The sequence below is a fragment of the Pleurodeles waltl genome, chromosome 9 (assembly GCF_031143425.1).
Source record: "Pleurodeles waltl isolate 20211129_DDA chromosome 9, aPleWal1.hap1.20221129, whole genome shotgun sequence".
NCBI lineage: Eukaryota > Metazoa > Chordata > Amphibia > Caudata > Salamandridae > Pleurodeles > Pleurodeles waltl.
This window is the reverse complement of record NC_090448.1, coordinates 750,923,480-750,943,106: the sequence shown is the minus strand read 5'-3', so window position 1 is coordinate 750,943,106 and position 19,627 is coordinate 750,923,480. Positions and strand designations below refer to the sequence as shown.

The window sequence follows — 19,627 nt, the reverse complement described above, 5'->3', positions numbered from 1 at the left end:
CTTTGCTGTAGAAAGGTACAATGAAGGCACTTTAGGGCACAAAAGATGGCCCAGTGCTCTTAGATCTAATCACAAACTAGGCACCTGATTTTATATTCTTTGCGATGTCTGGATTTGTAACTCTGAAATGCCAGCACTGCTGGGACTGCAGTGATCCAATCGTGTCATAACTAAGACTGTTGTCACTTCAGTGAGTGATTGTCTGCAAGGACACATACATGCTGGCAGCGGTATTGCACACAGTATGTGTGCCATCCCTACGAGAACTGCAACCTTTGTTTTTTTTATCATCTCTACAAGGGCATCTAATTCCCGAATGTGATACTATATCGTTTAGATACCATCTTCATGAGATCACCTGCTTCCTCTCACAACAAATGTGACCATGGCTGCTGTGTAATCTCTATTAAGAGAACTGTAAGAAAACTGAAACAGATGGCTTGCTGTGCATGGAATTTTTCTTTGGGCGCCTCTTGCCACTCAGTGGAATTGCAGTCTTTCAATTTCATGTAGTCCCTATATGAGTGTTTGTTAGATATCAATGAAATTAAGCCTGCTTAAAGGGAATGGGAACTATTGTGAGATCATTGTAGTTCACTTAGTACATTACAGTCGAGCAGCTAACCATAAACTATAAATGAATATTTTATTAGGCATTACTTTAGGCCCTTGCTCCAATTTGAAAATGAGGTCACCTGTATGCCAGCGCCGGTGCCATGCTGCAGATCTGAAAAGCTTTGGAATCCTTCATTTCGCAACCAGCTGAAATTAGGTCATCGGTGGTTTAGTTCTAGGCTGATGCCAATTATAAAAAAGTAGGGATAACCTGGAATACATTTAATTCACTGCATAATGTACGGAGAAGCATTCACCATTGTTATAAGAAAGCAATAATCTGCTACGTTGTTTTCTATTATTGTTCTGTTGCAATAGGTATTTGGATTTTAGGAAAATCATATTTATTGATTACTTTATTAAATAACACGTTCCTTCTGCTTTTCAATATTAAGATAGCTACCAAAATAAGTGAATATAAGCAGGGTACGAAACGCAGTGAGCATGTTTTTCATTTCTGGAAAATATAGCACAGGAAAAGAAGAGTAGGGCACAGAAAGAAAAGCTTGCATTTCATTGCCATCAAAATGTGACAGACGAATAACTATTGTGTTAATCCGTTTTAGATTTCAATGATGTGTACATAACCTTTATTGTACAGACCGAGTAGCACCAAAGCAGGGAAAATAATGCAAATAGAATCGTAACTTGCCAGCAGCACTACAATAGGTACAATTTACTCAAACCACAGGGTCTGGAGCTATTGAGTCCATATTCGTTAAATGTTGCAAGTTAGGAAGTTTATTTTAAAAGAGAGTAGTGGCTTTGCTTTAATTACACCTCCCAGAATAACCCCCGCCACACTTTGGAACCTTAATGTTGTCCTTACCAGATTTGTAGGTCCTCCTTTTGAATATATTCATGCCCTTTGCAGTTCATCTCCCTGTCGCTATCACATCCTTATGATGTGCAATGAACTGGGCTAGGGCTAGCGCCTTGAAGGTAAGCAATTTATGTCCCTGACCAAGTTCTCCCACAGTGCTGCTGCATTACTCTTGCTTCTACTCTGCCCCTCGTTTCACCTTCTCTGCTTGCTTTTTCTTTATTTTTTGGCTTGCTTTTCCCTTGTTGTCCCTCGTTTTTCTCCTTGCTCTGCACTTGTTTTTCCCATGTTTCTCTGCCTGTTTTTCCCTTGTTGTCCCTTGTTTCTCTGCTGGTTTTTCTGCTTGTTTCACTTATTTTTTCCCTCGTTTCTCTGCCCACTTTTCCCTTGCTGCCCCTCGTTTTTCAACTTGTTTTTAGCTTGTTTCACTTGTTTTTCCCTCGTTTCTCTGCCTGTTTTTGCCTTGTTGCCCCACGTTTTTGTGATGATTGCTTTTTCTCCCATCCTCGTCGTTATTCATTGCCCACTCCTGCCTGCCACCCATTTCTCACCTCGCCACGCCACCGCCTCCCAGTGTCCCTCCAACCTCCCAGGACGTACTTAATAGAGACCACAGTGCAGACGAGCAGCAGATGCGTGCAACAGGCGTGCTGGTGCACCACTGGCATGACAAAGGCAAGCCCATCTGAGCCCATCCATGCCTAGACTGTGCCCATCGCCAGGACCCGTGGTTGCTGCCCCACCCACAGATACAATGCCGCCATCTTTCATGCCCTGAACACTGGGTGATCAAGCAAACACTGCTGCCATGCCGCACTGCACTCCTACACCACCATGAGCTCCACCACACCACAAAGCAGTCCGCCAACCTATTGCCACACCACACCAGAAGCAACACACCAACTCCACTGCCTACTCCTCAAAACCCGTTCTATGTGAAAGCAATCCACTGAACTCTGGAACCTCTTGGCCACCCTTGCACCTGACATCGCCTCCCTCATAGAGACCTAGCTCAACCTTCAGACATTGCCACACCAATCCCCGGCGGATATAAAAGGACCACACCAACAAGCCGAGAGGAGGAATAGCCATTATTCACATAGAAACCTTACAGTGCACCAACACCTTCGACAACACCACCACCCCATGCATCCCCTCAGCTTTAAGCTTCACACAGACCACAAGACAATCATCAGAGACACCCTCGCATCCTAACCTCTGGCCCGCGCACCAGCTTCTGCAACACCATCAAAGACATATTGCACCCCTGGCCTTGCACTCGGACTACATCTTCCTTGGTGTTCTAAATTTCCACAACAACGACCCAAACTACAACACCATATACTTCTTCAAAAGGATGAGCAGCTTCGGATTGACCCAGATCGTCCACGACCCCATGCACACCACAGGACGCATGTTGGACCCCATCTTCACACCCAGCAAACCCATCAAATACAGTCAGATCACAGAACTCATATGAACCGACCATTCCATTGTCTAATCCAGCATCGCCAGCTCTATTATCGCCATCTCCAAGATGACCAGCGCCTCCAGACTTAGCTGGAACAAAATCTCAGAGACCCGCTGGACGAACACCCTCAACACCGTCAAATCTTCCACCACCACAAACCTCAAACAAAGAGTTAAGGACTTTAATCACCAACTGTGATGACAGCATCCTCCACATCAAAAGCAATGACCTAAAAAAATCCTCTAAAAGAGTCAGCTCGTACACCCAAGAACTCAGAACAATAAAACGAAACAGCAGACTGATGGCGAGAGATGGCGCAACAGTAAGGACAACTCCGACAGGGCAGCCTTCAAGACCTCTTTCAACCTCTACCACCACCTGCTGAGAGCAACAAAGAAGACAACCCTAGCCACACGTATTGCCACCAGCACCAACAACACCAAGGAACTTTTCAACATCGTTAAGTAATTCTCCAATCCGGCTGCCAGCAAAAACAACATCACACTCTCGCAAGAGCTATGCGACAAGCTCACCAACTTCTTCCATGACAAGATCTCCACCATACACAGAATCTTCGAACCCCAACCTACACCTCTGAGTTTTTGCGACAGATATGCCACCATCGCAACCGACACAAACCACAAACTGATCACCTGGAAACTCCTATCCATCCAGGACACCACTTCCAACATGAAATCCATCCACTCAGGAGCTCCCATGGATCCATGCCAACCCACATCTTCAATCTCGGAAACCAGAGGATCGGCCAGGAACTCACCATTCTGGTCAAAGCCTCATTTGTCACCGCAACATTTCCCAAAGCTTGGAATCATGCAGAAGTCAGACAACTACTGAAAAAAGCCTCCGTCGACCACAGCAAAAAAAATAAAAATACCAGACAATCTCCCTGCTCCATTTGCCAGCAAAAGATCATCAACAAGCAACTCATGACACAAGCTGGAGCAGAACCATATACTTGATGCCTCCCAACCCGGCTTCTACAGCAATCACTGCACCAAGATCACCCTGATCGCAGCCACTGATGACATCTGAACCCTCCTAGACTAAGGAGAAACAGCAGCTCTGCTCCTCACCTACCCCATGGCAGCTTTTGACACTGTATCCCACCAAATGCTGATAGCAAGACTCCACCACATCAGAATCCAAGGAGACGAGCTGGATGAATCATCTCCTTCCTAACCAGAAGAACACAGAGGATCCACCTCCCACCTCGAAGCCCAAGAACATCACCTGCGCTGTCCCCCAGGGCTCATTCTTCAGCCCTATGCTCTTCAAAGTATACATGATAACGCTTTTCAACATAGTCAGATCGCATGGTCTCAACATAACCTCCTACGCAGACAACACTCAGCTCATCCTCTCACTCACTGACTGACCATCAGGACCAATTTCAACTGATGCATGATGAGCATTGCCGACTGGATGAAGAATAACTGCCTGCAGCTGAACACAAACAAGACGGAAGTACTCACCTTCGGCAACAACAGCAACAACTCCTGGTGGACATCACAACTACGACCTGAACCAAAAACCTCACTGTGAAGTCTTAAATCAGCACCGTCTCCTCCGCCTGCTACCACTGCACACAAGGCACACCATGTTACAGGCCCTCATCACCAGTAGACTGAACTACAGCAACACTCTCTACGTAGGAATCTCCACACACCTCCAACAAAGACTTCAAACAATACAGAACGCTGCTGCTATACTCGACCTCCCCCAACAAACCCAAATCACACCCCACCTCAGGCAACACCAGAGACTCCCCATACAGAAGAGATGCCAATTCAAGCTGCTGACACACGGACACAAAGCTCTACACAAACAAAGGACCTGCCTACCTTAAACACTGCCTGAACTTCCACCGACTGGTGAGAAGACTGCGCTCCGCCTCACTATCACTGGCACACAACCCCTGCATACACAGAAACATAAGTGGAGATTGCTCCTTCTCCACATTGCAGCCAAGACCTGGAACAGCCTTCCCACGTAACTCCAGACCATTACCTCACTCCCAGATTTCCGAAAGGCCCTCAAGACCTGGCTGTTTGAATGAGCTTCAGGAACCTGCAAGTACCTTGATAACCTCTCGGGTGATTAGCCATGCAGTACAAAACCCAATTGATTGATTAATATGACATGTGAGTGAGATAGGGTTTCACTCTGGAGGACCCTTTCTTTCAGGTTCCTTCCGAAAGTGGTATATTTTTTTATCTGAGTATCCAGTGTTTTTACAATAACCAGACTCTGCAGCAGACAGGGTTCTTTTCATTCTTGATATTAGACATGCTCTCATGTACTATATGGATAGAACGAAACCATTTCACAAAACTCAACAACTATTTGTCTCTTTGCCAAATCGCACCAGGGTTCTGCACTTTCAAAGGTGGTAATAGCTTGGCGGCTTCTCAAATGCATACAGAGTTGCTATTTTAAAGCTAAACAAAATCTGTCTGTCCCACCCAGGCCTCATTCCACTCGCAAGAAAGGAGCCTCTACAGTTTGTTTAAGTAAAATAACCACAACTGACATCTGTAAAGCAGCTGCCTGGTTTACTCCACAGACATTAACTAAACATTACTGGGCAGATGTCTTAGCATACTAACAAGCACAAGTTGGCCAGACTGTCTTAAGGATTCTTTTTCAGTCTTCTGTAACATCCTCCAGATAACCACCGCTTAAAGGAGGATTGCTTTACAGGCTATGCAGACCATGTGTATCTACAGCCACACATGCTATGAGCAGAATCTGTTGCTTATGTTGTAAATATCTGTTATTCGTATGTAGTGCTGTAGATTCACATGCCTACACCTACCTCCTCAGAAACTGTTGGCTACTGCAGATTCATGCTCTATTATCTCACTTCTAAGATTGTTACCTTTTGCATGGTCACTATACACTTCTGTCTTATGCTCCATCTTTACACTCATAAGCTGTGCAGAACAAAATCTAACACTGGAGCCAGTACCCATGCACATTACCAGCCAACGGAGGAGTAACTCGAGAGACTTCGAAAACAATTTTCAGATGTCCAAGCCCAACACTAGTTGGCATGAGCATGTAGAGTATGTGAATCTACCATAACTCACCCTACAAACATTTATTTAAGTTAGGGTAAATATGCTGAGGACCTGGGGATGTTTTATGGAACTAACTTCTATTATTAAGTAAGTATTGCAGTTATTCTGCAGCCATTATCATGGTATGTGGAAAGATACAGGGGCATATTTATACTCTGTTTCCGCTGAATTAGTGTCATTTTTTTTTACACAAATTCAGCGCAAACTTAACTCCATATTTATATTTTGACGCTAGACCTGTCTAGCATAAAAATATTGGAGTTAAAGTCATTTTTTAGATGCCTGAAACCACCTTGCGTCAATGAGATGCAAGGTAGGTGTTCCAGTCCCAAAAATTACTCAAAGCCCCTAGCGCCTTATTTTTCCTCCCATGCACAAAAGGTGCACGAGTGGGAGGCGTGCCTAAATAATGGCACCTGACTCCATTTCCATGGTCAAACACCATTGAAAGGGCCCACAGGTGCCCACCCCAATCCCCAGGAACACCCCCACCCATGGGACAATACAGGATGGGGAACCACCATCCCAGGTAAGTAGGGTAGGTATAGGTAAGTATTTTCAAATATATTTTTAAGTGCTATTAGGGGCCCTGAAATAGGCCCCCCTACATGGCACTGGGTGCAATGGCCATGCCCAGGGGACACTGGTCCCCTGTGCTGGCCACTGGGGTGGTGGGCATGACTCCTGTCTTTTATAAGACAGGTGGCATGTGGTATGGCTGGTTTTGCATCAGGAAATGACATTAGGCTGGTTAACGGCATTTTTTGCCTCTAACAAGCTTAGCATCATTTTTTGAGGCAAAACCGCCTTCCCCGTACCACCTCTCCCACCTGGCTAACGTCATTTTACCAGATGCTAGCCCTTCCTTAACACCAGCTTACGGGATTCCATAAATTTGGCACCCGGCTGGCGCTCTGGAATGAAGCAAGACGGCGCTATACTTTTTGACGCAAGACTGAGTTTGAGCGGTTTTGTGTAAAAAAGTATAAATAAAGGCCACAGTTTCAAGTGCAGCTTTGGGCTACAACCAAAGTGAAGTGTTGGGTTGCAATGGCTTAGTCTTCCAGTTCAAAAGCTTCCTCAGTTGTAGGAGCAGACATGTCATCGAATGAACCACATCTTGGGACAGAAATATCCCAACACCTTCTGTGCTGAGCTTTTTCCTTTACTGCGAGCTTCAAAAGAACAGTGTATGCAGATCTACCAGTTTAGCTAATTTGCAAGAGTGAAAGCAGATGCTACTCAACAGGGAAAATAATAAGAAGCTGCAGTGAACATAGACACAATAGGGCCTTCAGTCTGGGGTTGTCATCATGCCTCTGGAGAGGCCACAAATGAAATGAGGAAGGCCAAGGGCTGTCATGAACACTGAGACAGTTGCTTTTCAAAATGTTCTACTTCCATCATTTGGTTCCATCACACTCTACTTTTTCTGCCTCTGTCTGTTCTCAGATGCAAATATCTTTTTCAGAGAAAGTGTGATGGTTTCAAGACGTGTAGAAATGTTTGCATTGTGTTGCTTACTGTCTAGGATGACACGTTTTTTATGTTTATACTGCTGGTTACCTATAATACATATGATAATCGAGATGGCATGTTGATCGACATGGTTGTTTTGTATTTTAGTGTCTGCAAACCGTGTCTTGTTTTCAAATTCTAAGATAAAATTGGCGATCACATACTATAAAATCTCAAGTATGGAACAATAGACAGAGAGGGACTTTGTGCTAGGATTATCACGCCTGAGGTCATGCTGGTTTTGCAGCGGCAACCAGCATCAGCCTGAGGCAACACAGGGGACAGCACAGAGAATTGGCCTTCAGCTTGTCAATGTTTATTTTCCGGCCTGAACAAGCTCACATACTAAATATCTGAATTGTTATTTCACATTGAAAACACAGATATACTATACAATCAACCTAAAAAAAAACAAGCATATGCTTGCTATTTACTGCTTTAATTAAAACTTAGCATAGAGGTTATAAATAGCCTGAGGGTGTGAGAATAAAATAAACTCAGGGCCATCTATGCAGCCAAGTCACAAAGTGCAGCGCATCAAGTCAGCTAGCTGCGCTGCGTGACAGGGAAAGGACAGGAATGGGCCGTTTTTAAGACATATGGCGCATTTCTGACTTTTCCACCTGCGCTGGCGCACAATGTGTTGCCTAGCCCCAAAGCAGGGACCATTGCACCATGGTGCAAGGGTGTCTGTGTTGCACGCAAGATTGTTTCTGGGCAGGAAGGGACACTTTCCTGCACAATAATAATCCTGAGGAGCATATTCTTTTATCTATGTGTGCTGCAAAATGCAGCACATATTTCTCCTTGTCACCCTTCTCCTTGGAAGGTGTATCTTTTTGGCATGTTCCCAGGTATACAAGGTCTTGTAAATCTGGGACTGCATAAAAACAAATCGGAGTTACTTGGGAACACCCACACAACGCCCATGGAATGCCTTCCCACGGCCGAGTGACGCACCACAGTGATTTGTGCTGCTTTACCCCAGATTTTTTAAGCCACACAAAGCGGCTTTGCATGGCTTCAAAAATCTGACTTAGAGGTTTGAATAATGCATGTACCACATTGCGTGGTGCAAACGTGACGCAACACTCTCATAAATATGCCCCTCAATACCCATGTTAGAAATGTTCCTTAGGGTTTTGCTGAGGATAACATGCTTCATTGCAGTCCCTTCATATTCTCTGTGGTTACCATTCATACTTTACGCACTAGGTTAGAATTATAAAATAAACGTTCTAAGTTACATATTCGGTTTCTTAGTGCTATTTTGCATGTTATTCAATTAGGAAAGAGGATTAGGAATTCCACTGTGGCACTTAACTCATCTTGATCAGTAAACATTTCCTGCACAAAATTGCTCAGTGGGTTGTGTATGAGTTGCAGTCCAATTGGATTTCTAATTCAAATTGCTGCATTAACTAAGTCCTTGCACCGATGGTTAGATATCCAACCACTGTGGCCATGATGAGGAGGCACCAGATCATATCAGGACCTACTACAACAGTCAATGTCACTCAAGGAGGGAGATCACAGGTGTAATAACAAAATGCCAATGCACGGGGGCACACAAGGCAAAAGTCAGCATTGCTTGTGGGTGAACACAGGTGCAGCAACAGGCGGTGGGACACAGTCCCTCTTACCGGGGTCTGTGTATTACATTTTGCTGTACAGATATTTCAAAAGCATGGACAAGTGGGACAATGTACTGCTGTCCCAGAAATCTCTAAAAACATTGCAATTCTACAATTAAGACTACCCTAAATCCCTTTAAGTGACCCACTTTGACAAAACATGAAATAACAGTTTCTTCTGTAGAACATTTGCCTTAGGTTGAATGGAAAAGGGACAAGAGTTGATGACGGTAAACAAGCACAAATCATTTACTCCTGTTTCGTGACTCAACAAAACATTTTAGAGCAACTTCCACTTTTGTTGTTATTTTTTCCCATTTATGTTATGTCTCATTGACTGCTCCTGGATCACTTCCACTTTGCATACGCAAATTACACTTTTTTACACTTAACCATTTTCTATCAAAGCACTTTTTTTCCGATGGGCGGGGAAGCAAGAAAGAAGAATGCAGGAAGAGCAGGAGAGTTGGGAGGGTGGGCAGGGGCAAGCATGGATGAATGGGGAGGGAGTGGGAGGGGCAGGAGGGATGCAGGAGGTGTTGGAGGGACGGGACAAAGAAATAAGGATGGGAGAGGGGTGGTGGGGACGAAAAGCGGTAGAGAGGGCCTGCAAACGCATGCACCTTTATAAAGTGCTAGATCAAAAGTAAAAAAAAGAGTACCTCTGCAAGCAGGTGGCCGGTGGAAGAACAGAGGCCACAGACAGGAAACAGTACTTGGTCCATACTCCATGGAAGACAGGAAGACACAAAGAGAAAGTGGAAGCAGGAGGTGCTGACCAATAAGAAGCAAGGAAATGAGATTGACATTGACGCCAACCAATAATAAGTAAGGGTTAGGTTTTTGTTTACAATACATTTCGCAATGACAGCGCATGCACTTTCTTAGGTGAAACCTAAAATGAAATTACAGTAATAGATTTCCTGTTGATACCATACAACACAATTATAAATCAGTACAGTGAGATTACCTTTATGGTTTTTATTGCAAAGGCCATAAGCTCAGCAACCAGTCATGAAACCCGTATGTGGTGGCACAAGATCGAAGAATACACTTTGATACCACATCCCATCAAGCAAATCACAATCTAAAGACTTTTGGTCAAATGTATCTATCAGTGGCGACGTTGCCAGGCAGTGCAGTGTTTTCACAGGTCTGCAATGCGATCTGGCCAGTTCTTTCAGCTCTGCGGATATACCAATCCAGTACAGAGCAAATCGGCTAACAGGAAGATTCACAAAAGTTCTTACTTATGAATAATCAAATGCAAAAAATGGAGAGCAACTCTTTCACGTTCACGCCTTTTCCTTACAATTAACAAGGAATCACAACGTTTCCATTACAGGTTTTCAGACACAATGTAATTTTGATCAGTTGCGTTACTTTTTTTCACTATTGAAAAGCCTATCACTGCGCGTACAAGGCTTCATAAAGTCGAAAACCTATTAATACTTTGAGCCCCCTGCATCATGAATATTTAATGAGGTAACAGTTCAACAAATCATTGCAACCTACTTTGAGCACCGTGCCAAACTGACAAATCCAACACAACCAAAAATGAAAAAATAGGCCTGGTCTTATTGCAGATAATGTGCAACCAGTACTGATTTGTGACATGGTCAATGATATATCCGACCCTTCAATTCTTAGCATCTGGCTGTCCCCCTGCCTCCTACCTGCTGTACTTGCACCATAGGGTTCTCCTAGACCAATGATTCTTAACCTGTAGGCCGCAGACCCCGATGTCTACTCAGTGGCTCAGCAGCAGTTGCTAAAGTAAAGGTAGCCAAGAAAGCAACACTGAAAACACTAAAACACTTTGTAAGTATGGAGGAATTTGAAACTGGATGCTAAATATTAAGATGGTGTTCTTATCTTGATTTGTGGGAGCAGCGCAAATACAGCAAAAGGAATATAGGATGGACGTCTGGTGACCTCAAATGAAGCACTGGTATGGGCCCACGAAAAGATAGTGTGCATTATAGTAAAAAAGACAAAGGGCATCTTAACAAACAGTTTATCAATCAGTCATTTATAAAGTAATTATGCGCCAGATATACAAGACCCTATTGCCACTGAAGCGTCACTTTTTGCAACGCTCCTGTGGTGCTAAGCACTGCTCCATATTTACAAGGAGGTGTAACGCCACTTGTGGCATTACGCCTCCTTGTAAATATGGGCACCTCCGGTGCAGTTTTCTGCATTAGATGGGCGTGGAATGGGTGTTGCAGGGGGCATTTGACTGCAACACCCATTACTTTTGAACCACTACTTTTCGTAAATCTCTGCCAGCGCCAAAAACTATCACCACCCCTGGAGTGGTGTTAGCATGGCAAAACAAGGAGGAATGCTTTTATTCCACCTCGTTTTTTGCTTTTTTTATGTGTGCTGCAGAAGAAGCAAAATGCCATTGATGATTGTTTATGTGCTGGAAGGGACACCATCTTGCACATAAACAATCACTCCCCTCAACGCAGTCACCCTTCCACAATGTTGCAAGGATGCCTGCATTGGCGCAGGCAGCTTAATTTAGTGCCGGCGCAGGGGAAATTACAGGGCTGCGCCATATTCTTGTGAATACGACGCAGCCCTGTGTTTCAAAACTAGCTCAGCATGGCACTTCAACTTTCAGAGTAAACTTTCGATTTTTGCATGTTTTTGTTTGTGAATTAAATAAAATATTTCATAACTGTACTTGTTTACAGTACCCCCGTTTCTGTGTTTTTGTGTATTGTTTTGAGGTTCAAGTTGTAGAAATTGATTAGGTGGGTGTCCCCGGTTTCCAGTAGTGATTCACTTGGATTTCACAGAAGACAAAAGCTTAATAAAAACTGCTGTCTTTGGAGCCTCTTTTCACTGTAATGGAGACGGTCTGCTGTGATCCCATCAATACCCAGCTTTGAGAGGGCTGAACAAAGCTCCTCGAATAAGGGCCTGGAGTCCGCACAGTATGTCTTCGGAGCAGCTGTGAGAGGAGAGGCTGTGCTCACAGTACAGGGCATGCCAGCCATAAACAAAACACTCAAGGTGAATTCTGACAAGATGGATAATGCCACTACCAGCACCAAGAATGCAGTCTTTAAGACCCATGATTCCAGCTCTCTGACAATTTAATGTCAAGCACACTACAGTGACTCTAGTTCACACAGACCCGTCTCAGGTCAGCTCTGATAATGCAGTTCAATGCAATGCCACTCCTAGCCCCCCAGACCGCAACTCACACAGGCAGGCCCATTTCAGACCATCTCACTGACATTACGTAACAAAGCCACTCACACCGGAGGGATTGCGAATTATAATAACCACCGCAGGCTAGAGCTCTAATTGTACAAAATAATGCCACTCACACCACAGGGATCACAGAGGCTACACGACCATCTCAGACTAGACCTCTAACACTGCAGTGTAATGCACACACACTCCTGCAGTTCATTCAGAAACATTTCAGACCGACACTGCGACATATTGTGAATAATACCATAGACACATATATTCAAGTCAATGCCAAAGAGCAGTTGCACACATTTATTAATATATATATTTTACAAATGTACAAAGATACCATAAATAAAATCTAAGTGTCGTTACACCTATATAAAGAAATGGTCGAAATACGGAAATGGGAGAAGGGGTTGAATGATAATGACAACCACTGACCAGGGGACCCTCATTATTTTTTCAGCCTCACAAATCTAACACATCACATGTAATGCAAGTGGGGGTATTTCACTCATTTGTTCTTGTGGAATCTGAGAATATCCCTGAACCTCGTTGATGTAATATATTGAAGGTACTGAATAAAAATCCAATATCTACCGATTGTACAGCTTCAATTGAGGGTGGTTAAATTCCCTAAAATCAGACTGGTGACTATTGGCAATATCTACCTGTCTAATTACACAATGCTTGTTAGTAAAAGTTCTCCACGTTTAATGGATGTAAAATCTTCCCCTGCTGCTTATTAAAAAGTTCCATCCGTAGAGGACTGAACAACTTGTTTCTCAATTGCCTACTCTGAGGAGATGTTCTATGATCGTTGATCTCATGTGTACAGAAATAGCAGAGCAATTATATGATGCTTCTAATACTGAAGCAAACTGACAGGAATAGTAGAATTATAAACAAGTTAGGGGTACAACTTAGATAAAGATTAGTTCACACGGGGGCATATCTAAGAAAAGTGGGGCAGCACGCAGTGCAGCTCTACTTTTCTTGTGCACCTTAGCATCCCCCTAACGCCACCAAGTATGCGCTATATTTAAAATATGGTGCACCATAGCGGTAGTTAAGGGACTAGCATCAGACCTTTTTACGCTAGTCCAGCACTTTGCAGGATTAGCGTAAAAAAATGTTGACGCTAATCCTGCAAAGCACTCAGAGGGCCATTGTAATGAATGGAAGCCTTCTTTTAACACCTGCTAAAAGTGCAGAATAAATGACGCAAACAAATCTCTTAGATTTCTTGGCGCCATTTTTATGTCCCGCCCTAATGGGAAAACATCCCCTTTGTGCTACATTATGCCTGGTGCAAGCATTGTGCCACTTTGTAAATATGGCACTGTTTTTTTTGGCCTTCTAACACCACTTTAACGTTAAAAAAATGACGATAATGTGGCGTTAAAATGGCATTAAGGGCTCTTAAATATGCCCCATAGGTCTGCCGCTTAGACCTGCCAGTAGGGAGAAACAAAAACTGAAAAGGCAGCTGAGGAGCAGTGGCTCACTGCCACTCAGCACAGATGTGCACCAAGTCATCTGAGGTAGATTTAATCCATGTGTAGCTTTACTTTTAATTTCCAACTCCTGCTTTCATTCAGAAATGATAGAATGAGGCAGTGGTAGGCAACTGAAGTCACTGAGAAAACGTGGAACACTTAAGCTGGGTTAGGGTAAATTCTCTCTTGTGCCACAGGTGAAGGAAGAAGCTGTGAAGTGCCTCAAGCAATGAGACACCACTGTTGGCTCCAGTTTGGCAGAGGCGACTAGTGCTACTCCTCCCCTGTTCAAGGCTCCTGTGTCTCGCTGAACCAATCTGGGTTAGTGGTCATGAATTCGCAGGTTTCCTGATACAATTTTGTTCTCCAGGACTGTACCAGTAGGGATGTCAATACGGTCACCATGGTTGGCAATGATGATCACGGTGCCCTAGAAAAAGATGTGGGGAAAGAACCAAACAAATGGTTTCAGCATGAATGTTTAGAAATCACACATTTCGTTGAGTTTTATCTTTAGGATCAATAGTTATTGTGAATGGACTGGGATGTCTAGCCTCTAATCTTAGAGGGGCCACTGGTTGTATAAAAAATACAACTTCTCATTACCTAGCCCAACATGTCTAATAAATACCAACAATAGGCACTTGAGAACATTCTTTTGTTTGATGATATCAGCTTGGGTTCTGCAATCTATTTTGAGATCATTTACCAGATGGCCTATTTTGCCTGTTTATGGCTACAGATACTCTCAATATTAACACAGGACGGGCTCAGTGGATTGGCAAAGGATACACAGCCTGTCGGTTCTAGGATATGCACCCTTATACCCGAAGTAGCAGAAGGAATCACAGGATTGGCAGAGGGAAACAAACACTCTTTAAAGTCAATGTCTGCAGGACAGGGGCATCATCCACCTCTAGGACTGAATGGGCTCAGGAATAGACATAAGGTCACAGAAAATATCTGTAGGAAAGTAGCCTCTTTCTAGCATGGTTACCCCCACATTTTGCCTGTCTGTCAGTGTGTTTGACTGTGCTCACTGGGATCCTGCTTACCAGGACCCCAGTGATTATGCTCTCTCCTTGTAAACTTGGTTGCTGGAACCTTTTTCATCCCACAATTGGCATAAGTCCTTAGTATTTGGTACCTAGGTACCCAGGGCATTGGGGTACCAGGGGATCCCTATGGGCTGCATCAGTTATTCTGCCACCCATAGGGAGCCCATGCAAAGGGTTCTGCAGGCCTGCCACTGCAGTCTGCGTAAAAGGGGTGCATGCACCCGTTTTCACTACAGGTTACTGCACCAGGTCACTATAAGTCACTCCTATGGCAGGCCCTCTCAGCCCAGAGGGCTGGGTGCAGGTGCCTGTGTGTGAGGGCACTCCTGCATTAGCAGAGGAGCCCCCACAAACTCCAGGCCCATTTTCCTGGACTTTGTGAGTGCGAGGATGCCATGTTTACGCGTGTACTGGACATAGGTCCCTACTAATGTCCAGTTACATAATAGTAACTCCAAACATGGGCATGTTTGGTATCAAACATGTCAGACTCATACCCCAATACTGTTGCAAGAATTGGAAGTATGATTCCATGCATTCTGGGGGCTTCATAGAGGACCCCCAACATTACTACCTCCAGTCTTACGGGGTTTTCAGGGCTGCCCAAGCTGCTGCCACCCCTCAGACAGGTTTCTGACCTCCTGCTGCTTGATCCGATCAAGCCCAGGAAGGCAGAACAAAGGATTTCCTTTAGGAGAGGGAGGGGACACCCTCTCCCTTTGGAAATAGGTGTGACTGGCTTGGGAGGGGTAGCCTCCACAAGCCACTGGTATGCTTTGAAGGGAATATTTGCTGCCCTCTGTGCATAAGCCTGTCCACACTGGTTCAGGGACCCCTCAAGTTCCTGCTCTGGCGCGAAACTGAACAATGGAAAGGGGAGTGACAACTCCCTTTGTCCATCACCACCCAAGGGGTGGTGCTTTGAGCTCCTCCAGATGGTCACTGGGTTCTGCCATCCAGCATGACTTCTCTGCAACCTCTACTTCGACTTCTGGACACTAGAACCACAACTGGATCTTCCAGGAACTGACAACGCTGCAATCCACGAAGAAGACTCTTCTGCAACTTTGTTTCCATGGCACCTGCCAGCTTTGCAACATTTCCCCGGCTGTGCATCCTAAGAAGACAGCAACTTTTCATCCTGCACAAGAACAAGGAATCTCCCTTAGAGTGAAGGAGGCACTCCCCTGCATTTGCAGGCATCTGCTGTAACAACTACCGGCTGCGTAGATCTCCTCTTATCCTGAGCTGCATGGATCCTGCATCACGGGTGGTGGCCCAGAGTAGTCCTCTTGGTCCTCTCTGCCAACTGTCCAACTTTGGTGTAGGTAAGCCTTTACCTTCCTAAGTAGGACAGTACCCATGTGCACCGCGTCTCTTGCAGCTGTCAAGCCTTGTTTGAATCTCCACAAGGGATCTTCAGGCGATGTGTAGCTCAAGTCCTCAGCACTCCTTCCTATGACGCACAGCTCTCTGCCTGGTTCTCCTGCGGCGTGGGATCCCTTTCTGTAGTGCTGCATGGGCTCCTTCTGCAACTTCTGTGTTCCCGTCCTGTGGGACTCCTGTGGGTGATGCCTCTGCTCTTGTGGACCCTGTGACGCTGAGGGTCCCCTGTGACTCCCCCTCCTGGGTTGAGTCGTTCCTGAGCCTTGCTGGTACCAGGCAGCACCACTTTTCCATTAACTGCAAGTTTGCCTTTGCCAAGGCTTGATGGTGGAATTCCTGCACCGACACCCATCTGCAATCTTCACTCCAGCATGGGACATCTTCTGCATTCTTCACAAATTCTTCTCCAGCTCCAGGGCTGCAGTGCTGACCTGCTCTTCCTTACTGTCGACCAAATCATGCAAGTACAGCTGGGTGGGTAGTAGCTCCTACTCCTCCTGGACTCGACTGTGACTTTTGGACTTGGTCCCCTCTCCCCACAGGTCTTCTTTTCCACAAATCCACTGCTGGTTTCTTGCAGTCTTGTCTGGATGTCTTCTTTTCTTTTTTCCCTCCTTTTGGGTGGTTTGGGGAAATTCCTGTGATTTACTCCTGCTTTCCTGGTCGCTGAGGGGGTACTGTGTTACTCACCTCTGTGGTTTTCTAGTACTCCCAGCTCCACTCTCCACATTCTACTTATCTAGGTGGGGGTCCTGTGTTCGCATTCCCTTTTTTTTAGTATATGGTTTGGGCTCCCCCTAGGGTCACTACTGGTTCTTGCTATTTGCACTGTTTTCTAACCTTTTCTATGCCTATTACTGTTTGCTAGTTTATATATTTAGTGTATTACTTACCTCCTATTAGAGGGTTACCCTTCTAGTATTTTGTGGTATTGTGTTCCAAAAATAAAGTACCTTTATTTTTGTACAACTGAGTGATTTATTTCATGTGTGTAAGTGCTGTGTGACTACAGTGGTTTTGCAGGAGCTTTGCATGTCTCCTAGATAAGCCCTGGCTGTTCATCCATAGCTACCTCTGGAGAGACTGGCTTCTAGACACTGCCTACAATTCACTAATAGGGGATACCTATTATAAGGTGTAAGTACCTGGTATAAGGTATAAGTACCTTAGGTACCCACCAAACACCAGGCCAGCTTCCTACCATATCTTTAGAATCGGTTGAGCTCAGAGGATTCAAAGAAAATTGTTTCTAACCAGATACTAATTTTACTTCAACTCCTACCCACCTTGCCGCTCCAGGTCTGTGGGACTTACCTTCAGTGTGACATCCTTTCCAAAAGTGACATCGCCTGACACAGTCAGGTGGTCCAACTCTAGCAGGTCCGGGATGTTCTGGAAGCGACGGAGAAAGTCGTGCACCTGGAATGAGAAGACCAGACACACTGAATGAGTAACTGATTGGAAGTTTACAGGGATGGAAGTTTCAAGGAGGAATACTACTATCTGAATGGTACAAGATTGCAGTTTGTGAAATAGTTTCATGCACCAAAACAAAACAAAATGCAAAAATGGCATTATACTTTAGCTTTCAGGCAATCGCTTAAGTGGTTCATTTGGGCACCAGAAAGATAAAAACAGGGCTACGCTTATTTTACTAAGTGAAGGCAGTTAAAGCTGGCACACAGGAACAAACAGAATGATCACTGGGGATTATGAGAGATGCTAAAGGAGTTGGAGTCTGCAATAGTGGGTGTTTGTGATTAACTTGTTGATGCCCACTGGACTGACCCGGCCCACTCAGTTCTTATCTTCTTTGAATGATTTTACTTAGATTTGTGTTTGACAATATGATCTTTAACATTAAGACAGCATATATTCATGTTACAATACACACGAAGTGGAGTATCCACCAATATTGCATGCATAGTCAAATTAACTATACATCATATCAGCATTCACCAGTACATCGAATATTAGGATGCCTATTATCAAAAGCCACTGATCCACCCCCCTCGTCATTGCATTAGAATCACTCCTTATTTTTCTCACACCTGTCCCACAGTTAGGCAATTAGACCAATAAATGCCTTTTTCATAAAGTGCTTATCATTTTTCAGGAGACCCAGTCAACTAATATTAATCTGCTGTGCTATCAGCATGTCTCAGTGTGGCCTTTCGTAATTTTTCCTTGCCAAATTTGACAGGACCATGTGCCACTGTTGGACCACCTCCTCTCCTTTATAAGGAACTAACTCCATCTCCCACCATACATTCTATAGGCACTGTCCTTCTTCCATTATATTGTAGGCTGTATTTTGTCAGCAAAAGTGCAAGATTCACACATCTACACAGCTTTCTATATTTTTATGACCTGCTCATCAGTCCTAGCACACATGTTTTGAGGTCATGCTTAACTTAGCTTTTCTGTCTCATTTTCTATAGAAGTTAAAACATATGTGAATTAGAACTTTATTGATGCACATGACCAGAACATATACATCAGGTCTGCCCCTTGTGTCTGTCTAAGCTCTTGGGCAACTGTCTGCTAAATCCACAAACATCTTGTGCATTGTCTGATACAAACTATGCAGATTACATAATTTAATAAACTGAAATCTCACATTTCTAGACGCCTTCTTCGGATACCTCACCATCTTCACTCATTCTTCATTCGTAAATTGTACCTTCCATGTCCCTGAACCACATTTTTGTCCCTATCCTTAAAAATAATGATAAAGCAGTATGTGTTTGCGGATGGCCACGAATTATGTCTCATTATCCATGGATTTCTTTATTAAAGCTTGAAAAGTCAGAAATGGACCCTTCTGTAGTTCATATTCCTGTTGTGTTCTGTGGAACAAACGCAGTTTGTTTTCATTCAATAATTGTCCCAGAGTTTCAACTGCAACCCTCTATGTCATTGAGTCTGGTTCCTGGCTCTCTCTTCATCATTGCTCTACTCTTATTGTTTGCCACCACAGTTTCAGAATAATGGAGTTCACAGTATACATTAGTGGCCTAAGACCCAGGGATACTTTTTCCCGGACCCTAGGGAGCACCTGCATTTTCTTGTGGGAGTCACACTTGCAGTCAGGTGTTGGACATCCATACTTGTACTCCAGAAAATAATCATTGCACTAACTCCAGAAGTTATTCTTAGGACACAGACAGTTAAAATTCCTAGTTGCACCAGGTTTGTCTTTACAAGTGCAAGCAGCTCCTTTTTTTCAGGATTCCAGCTTAAGGTTGCGAATTCCTGTGATGACTGTAGAGGTAGCGTGATGTTTCTGGGCTCACGCTAGGATGG

General features: G+C 44.3%; 1 protein-coding gene across 1 annotated transcript in view; it reads right to left on the bottom strand.

Moving 5' to 3' along the window:
• Window positions 1-12,654: 12,654 nt before the first annotated feature.
• Window positions 12,655-19,627, bottom strand: part of LOC138259915 (UTP--glucose-1-phosphate uridylyltransferase-like) — an 89,438-nt gene continuing 82,465 nt past the window's right edge. Inside the window, exons 10-11 of the mRNA XM_069207895.1 lie at window positions 17,636-17,740; window positions 12,655-14,307 (exon numbers count right to left, since the gene is read on the bottom strand). Coding sequence (XP_069063996.1) covers window positions 14,200-14,307; window positions 17,636-17,740 — 213 coding nt within the window. The 3' untranslated portion in view covers window positions 12,655-14,199. The remainder of the gene's footprint in view (window positions 14,308-17,635; window positions 17,741-19,627) is intronic.